This window comes from Vespula pensylvanica, chromosome 9 (assembly GCF_014466175.1).
Source record: "Vespula pensylvanica isolate Volc-1 chromosome 9, ASM1446617v1, whole genome shotgun sequence".
NCBI classification, from domain to species: domain Eukaryota; kingdom Metazoa; phylum Arthropoda; class Insecta; order Hymenoptera; family Vespidae; genus Vespula; species Vespula pensylvanica.
This window is the reverse complement of record NC_057693.1, coordinates 7,634,813-7,642,312: the sequence shown is the minus strand read 5'-3', so window position 1 is coordinate 7,642,312 and position 7,500 is coordinate 7,634,813. Positions and strand designations below refer to the sequence as shown.

Sequence of the window (7,500 nt, the reverse complement as noted above, 5' to 3'; positions counted from 1 at the left end):
ATCCCGCCTCGTTCGTGCGAGATCAAGCGTGTACGCTCGCGCGTTAAGTGCCGAGAATGTGTGTCACGTGGGTGCCAGCATACGAGATGTTCCTACCTATCTTTATATATATGTATATATACATGTCCATATATATATATATGTATATATATTCATGTAAGTCGAGTATATGTATATGTACGCAAGTGTGTGTCCCCTCTACAGCATCCTTCTTCACTGGACCATAAACGAACGAACGTTCTTCTTCTTACAGGATGTATGTATGTATGTATGTATGTATGTATGTATGTAGATGTGTGTGTATGTGTGTATGTGTATACGTACATATTTCTTTGCCGTTAGGAACACTTTAAAGCGAAACATTATATTTGTAAACTCGATCGATCGTGTACCCTTGAAATATCATTTTCGTCCGAATTATATACTACGGAGGTCATTCGTCGAAATAATGATGTATCATAGAAAATAAATGGAACGCATCGACTTATCATAGAATCGGTCATAAAAATTTCTGCATAATCTAAATTTTACGAATCATAGACAAAGCCTTTTCGATCGAGATGCTTTACGAATTTTCTGGTTAGATTTCGTTGTATTACGAGCTAAAACGATCGTGTTTTTAGAACGGATCAAAGGAAAAGATAATTAACGTGTGAAGTCTCTCTCTCTCTCTCTCTCTCTCTCTCTCTCTCTCTTGAAAAAAAAAAAAAAAAAAAAGTAATTGATATTTAAGATCGCTTAAAGACTATTGGCTCAATTTCACTCAGTACATACATAATCCAATTACTTATCTAATACGCTTATACGTTGATTAAAAATTATCTTCATATAAATAATTCGCACAAAAAGCAATTATTATTATTATCAGCACCATCATTACCATTATCATTATTATTAAAAATCGTAATAATGATTTATACGCAATTTCCTTCATATCGCAAATTGACAAAATATATATACAGATGAAGACTCGTATTCGCAAATAAATGAAATAAAAATTGACGTTTCTATCAGATAGATCTCTATACATGTCCTATATATATACACACACACACACGCACGCATTTTCATATATTTATTTATATATATATATATATATATAGATACCTGATTCAAGATCATCGTGATCGGCACCACGAAGACAGGAATGAAAGCTTCGTGAGAGTCTTCGTCCACCGGGCGAGGCACTTTCCGTCGAGGTTGCCTGCATGATCGATCGATCGATCGATCGCTCCAACTCACCAAACACCTCAACACTTGGCAAATTCACTTTTTCACTCTCCTCGGTCCAACGCGATCAAAACGTCGACGTCGAGACATTTCTTTCTTTCTTTCTATCTTTCTATACTTATCTCTCTCTATTTCTCTGTACCTCTTTCTTTCTCTCTCCTTCTCCCTCTTTCGATTCGCGTTACGATTTATATTCGTTTGTAAAAACGAAACACGAGAAAATAGGTGCAACGATCGTTAATTAAAACAAGTCATCTGTTCAACGACAATGATCATTTAAATAATCACGGAACGATGACTCGAATTATTCCTAATCTTCAATCTCTTTCCTCTGAAAATATAAAAACGATTTCTTTTTATATACCTATTTTCCTTTTCTTTCTTTTCCTACATCTCCTCCTCCTTCTCTTTTTTCTTCTTCTTCTCCTCTTTCTTTTACGAACCAATCACGATTATTAATATCCTATCGAATTATTTTATTCTTATCTTTCTACTAGACGAGAACATTTTGTTGTTATTGTTCAAACGATGCTACGTGTTCTTTTTTTTTTCTTTCTTTTTTTTTTTCAGATACGTTTAGATACACGCACACACACGCGCCCACATATATATATATATATATATATATATAATTAGTATTAATTATCGATACGCAAATTGATAAAAGATTAATCACCGATCTACGTAATTATTATTAATTATTTGGATGCGTATAAATTGACGAGACATTAATCACCGATCGTTAAGCGAAACTACGCGGAATATCTAATATACTACCGACCTATCCCGCGGTTAGAATAGTACTGAACGTTGTCCTTCGACCGAGTGCTTTGTTTACCTGTACGTACCATGCACATTGTGTAGACTCGTTTCAATAACGTTTTCGTTGTGTTTATATGTATTATCTATACATGTATATATACGTATATTGTACGTACTCGTCTTATACTCTCAATGTGAATTATTTATTATACGAGACGTAGTAAGAATTATATATATATATATTTTTTTTACATAAAATGTAGTCAATTTATATTAACGATATATTTTTAAAAATAGATTATATTTATACGTTCATTATATATATATATACGTATATATGAGATATATACGAAATTCGTATGATATATTTTATCGTAATAATTAAATAAAACATTGCATTGATCAAAAATATTTTCGTTGTAATTTCGTCTATATTTTTCTCACCCCTTGAACCTACCAGTTTTGATTTTGACGAGATTAAATATCGATTAGAAAACGTTTAGATTTTCTCTTCGTTACATCTGCCTTTTACTAGATCTATCAGCTTTGAAATATGTCAACGACGAGTTAGTTACGAAGCAACAGCTACATCTAACCTAGTTATGTGTGTGTGTATGTATGTATATACTTTGTAGACCGCGATCGAACTACCACTACTATCGCATAACACCACCAACTATGGCAAATTGAAAGTGTAACTTTAAACGAGGATAAGAGAATTTTTATTGCGTTACATACGAACGAATCGAAATGTATTAGTCCTTCTCTTTAACGTATAATGACGAGACGATAACGTTCATGGCATTCGTTCGAATCTCCCCATTAATCCTATCCCATAATTTTCCATAACGATTCTATACGATTCATTTCTCGTTGAGGGACGTATGTATCACTACGTACGTATATATGTCACATCGATGCATACGAATTTAAATAATTTACGGAGAGATAAATAAATCGACGTTTACTAATGCACGTATGTACGTACGAGGATTTATTCGAGATAAGATTATTTTCTTTTCTTTTCTTTTTATTTCGTTAAATAATCTTTGAAAATTTTTTTTTACATTTTTTCAATATATATTTAAACGTTTTTCAATATCCATCGAAACGAATCGAATCGATTATTATTATTATTATTATTATTATTATTATTATTATTATTATTATTATTATTATTATTATTATTATTATTATTATTACATGGGGAGACTAGTATTAAAAAAAAAAAAAAAAAAAGGAAACAAATTTGTTGATGATATTATAGAGATTAAATAAATGGACGAATATATCTTTTTTTCTTCATTTCATTTTGCTGTAATATCCGAAGATTTTTTTCTTCTTTGTCTTTTTTTCAACGATTCGTCTCATTTCTCGGGATAAAAGTTTTGTAAAATATCAATCATATTTTTTTTTACTTCTTTTAAAAAGTAACTTTCTCGTTACGTTTTTAATAATATTTTCGACGAGATATAAAAAATTCTATCGTATGATTTATCAAAATTTATCATCATATAATTTATCAAATTTCCTTACACACATATATTTCTATTCGACATATTCTTGATAAATGATATTAAGTACTACTTTCCTAAGAATTTTAACGAGTTTAAGATGAATTATTGCAAGTGCGTTCATTGAATTGACCTACTGACCTCGCTTGAATAGACCCCTAATAAAATTATAATCGATTATTTTTTATAATAACGGAAAAAGATTTCTCCGCAGAAAAAATTCCTCGAACAAAAAATGATCCTCGGATTAGACAGAAAGATGGTTAAGATTTTTGTATCTAAAAAACAAAATAAAAAATAAATATATTCCTCGACGTACGAAAGAAGAAAGAAAGAAAGACGCATAATAATAAAGGTCGATTCAGACATAATCAATCGAGTCTCTCATTTCGATCTCCGTTTTGAAAACATCTCGTTGAAAATGGTATATTTCTTTTTCCTTTTATTTTTTATTTCTTTTTTCATTTTTTTTTTTTTTTTTTTTTTTAATGACGAAACACCGATAATTACTTGCACTATTTTGTACAAAAAAAAAAAAGATCTAATAGCGAACAGAGACACGGATTTATGTTTGATAATGTTACATTGAAACGATATTTCATGAATATAAATAAAAGTAATATATGATCGAAACGACGAAACGAAGAGAATTGATATGCGTGTGAATCGACCTTTATCGAATAAAATACAAACTCTCTCTCTCTCTCTCTCCTCTCTTTCTCTCTCTCTCTCTCTCTCTCTCTCTCTCTCTCTCTCTCTCTCGTTCGTTCTTTTTCTCTTTCTCTCTTTCTCGACGGAAGACGTTTTCGGTGTGAGGATATAGCTACGCTTAAAATAGAGAAGATTCAAGATACCAAAGGCGCGTCTCTCTTCGGTATTTCGAGTTAGCGACTGGTTATAAGAGCTCTTATATATTTTAAGGATCATCGTACGGTATATGAGTTGGTGATTTGTGCCAAATAGTATTAACTTTCGAAGAAATAATCTATTAGAAAAATTATTAATCTCAAAAGAAGTAAACAAATTTCGCGTTAATTTTATAGAATATTATTATACACGATAGAGTCGCATTAACAATTATAATTTTCGAGATTGGAAATATTAAACGACAAAAATTTGTCAGATTAGAAAAATTATACAATAATAATAATAATAAATATACATACATATATATATATATATATATATATATATATATACATAATAAATAACTGGAATGAAATAAGTCGAATGTTCGCAAACACATAAATGATAATTGTGTTAATAAATTTGAGGATTAAAAAAATAAAAAGAAAAAAAAAAAAGAAAAAAAAGAAACAAATTAAACATAGGAACGTAGCAAAAAAAACGTAGTTTGAAAAAATAGAAAAAGAATTCTGTTTCCAATCATGAAATCCTAATGATCTTAATATACCGTATTCGGTTAGATGATAAATGTCATAGTAATTAATATATATCTATAAAACATATACACACATAAAAAGTCAAAGAACTTCGTCTTGGCCAATTCAAAAAGAGAAGTGAAAATGTATTTTATCATAGTATTAGCCATGGAGCTTCGAAACGTTAACAATAATCCGTACACGACCTCGTGCGTTGCACAATTAAATCTAATTTCAGGAAACGCGTTACGTGATCTGAAATCGCGAAGGCCACTCGACTAGAGAAGGCTAGCGTTCATATACAGGGTGTCCGAAATATAAATCTTCTCGAGCAGTTTCCTTTTTTTTTTTTTTTTTTTTTTTTTTTAAAGGAAAAAGATACCAAAAAAAAATTGCAACGCTAGTCTTTTTACTTTTTTCAAATGATCTTGAAAAAAAAATGAATTAAAAAATTTCATTTTTTTTTAAATCCTGTTTCCTATTTCACTTTTTTATTTGATCGAACTACGAAAATCATGATTATTAAAGCAACGATCGAATGAGACAATCTAGATCAATCTATTGAAATAAATTACGAATGTAATAAGAAATAAAAGTATTTTTTTTTTACTTCTTTTCGTTTTCTTTCTTTCTTTCTGATTACCTGTCGAGCTGACAAAAGTCAAAATAAAAGTACATACAGTCCTAATGAGCTAATTAAATAGCGAAAAGTAAATTAATAGTTTAACAAGAGAAAGAGAAAGAGAAAAAGAAAATGAAAAAGACAAGTATATATATAAAAAAAAAAAAAAACTATTCGGATTTATAAGTTAGTTAGAGATGAAATTTTTTCTCGGCTAACTCGATAACTGGAGGGTACAAGTTCGAATGATTTCATTCGACCGTATGATTAACGTCGTCTACGACGATTGCACGGAGTTACGACATTAGAGGATAAATCTATCGAGTTGTTGTTGGCTTTGATAAAGGGCAAGCCCTCTTCTTCTCATTTACGGGAACGTATATCAACTTTTTGATGCGAGTAATGCGAACGGTGGACGACGAGAGTTTATTTATGGGATATATTGAACTCTCCCTTTCTCTCTCTCTCTCTCTCTCTCTCTCTCTCTCTCTCTCTCTCTCTCTCTCTCTCTCTCTCTGTTTTTCTTTTCTACGTTGTTTTTCTCTAGTTAAAGAAAACTATACTTTACGAGCAACAGGTGGTGACTCTAACGAATATTGTTTCTCTCATGCATACAGACTCATACACACACGATTCACGGAGAGACATACACACAGATACACACACAACATACATCTTTCTTCGATTTTAATTGCAAGCTAGACTTCGTGGCCCAGTTAAAAAGTACGAGAACTCGCCTACGAACTCGCGAAACATGCTTGCTTTAGCAAAGTAGCTCTTTTATATGTGTGTGCGTGTACGTATTTATTTATATGTATTGAACGTGGTTCCTCGTTGTGAGACCAGTAAGCACACCCACGCGCTCGAGGCAACGGTGCGAGCATAAATTATGCATTAACCGATGGCAAACCGTAGTCAAAGTGCACGCGAACCAAACGTTTATCTTAGTGTATTGTTTGTGTGTTTGCGTATATGTGAACGTCTTTCTGTGTTTCGCGATTGTGCCAACGAGCATACGATAATTCCGAGTGCCGTGTCGAGTAAGCTTCGTCGCTTCCTTAAGCAGCGATCTTAACGTAGAAGATCCGTATATATAATATATATATATATATTATATATATATGCATGTGTGTGTGTGTGTGTATGTGTGTGTATCCTAGTCTCACGATTATACTATTAAAGAAAGTAGACGAGGAAAGGTGGTAAAGTTAGTAGGTTGATTTTGAATAGAAATTGTGTAAGTTCTAATATATAATTTATTTTTTAACTGTTCGTCTATTTTCTCTCTCTCTCTCTCTCTCTCTCTCTCTCTCTCTCTCTCTCTCTCTTTCTCTTTTTCTATCTTACGTGTTATTTCATCAATTTATATATATATATATATATATATATATATATATATATATTTGTATTCAGTATATTTCATAATTATAAATCGCTACGTACGGAAAGCCAATTAAATCTTTTCTTTCATGATTAATTATATACATTCGATAAATGTATATAATTTACCAGAATATCAGAGACTAACGTTGTAAAATTATAAGTAAAACGATTAAATTGAATTCGTAGAAGAAGAGGAAAGATTTGGAATTAAATGTTCTTTGAGATTTTAATGATATAATTATTTATACCCGGACACTCCGTGAATATAATTATAAAAGATAATGTTAGTATTTAGGAAAATTATTTATTACAGAGTTATATATGACAATCTATTTCAAAGAGAGAGAACATTTTTGTCGATATTATTTTTTCATTTGTTCCAAGAAAAACAAACAAAAAGAAAAGAAAAGAAAAAAGGAAACGAATAGTTAACTAATTGTAAGTATTAAATATGATCAGAAAATCTGAGATTTATAGATCTGATTATGAATGTGTCTCCTCCTTAGCATTAACTTTCTCTCTCTCTAAATTTTCTCTTTTTCATTTTTACCTTGCTCGAAAAGTCATAAATCATTCTCTCTCTCTCTCTCTCTCTCCCCTCTCCCTC

General features: G+C 30.8%; 1 protein-coding gene across 11 annotated transcripts in view; it reads right to left on the bottom strand.

Annotated features, from left to right (window-relative positions):
- The window catches only part of LOC122631543 (ras GTPase-activating protein raskol), a 105,158-nt gene that overhangs the window by 57,018 nt on the left and 40,640 nt on the right, over window positions 1-7,500 (bottom strand). For 2 of the 11 annotated variants that reach the window (XM_043817354.1, XM_043817357.1), the window contains exon 1: window positions 1,108-1,344. The exons of the other annotated variants lie outside the window; for them this stretch is intronic. In XM_043817354.1, the coding sequence (XP_043673289.1) occupies window positions 1,108-1,210 (103 nt within the window). In that variant the 5' untranslated portion in view covers window positions 1,211-1,344. Of the gene's footprint in view, window positions 1-1,107; window positions 1,345-7,500 lie in introns of those variants that run through there. 11 annotated transcript variants of the gene reach the window in all.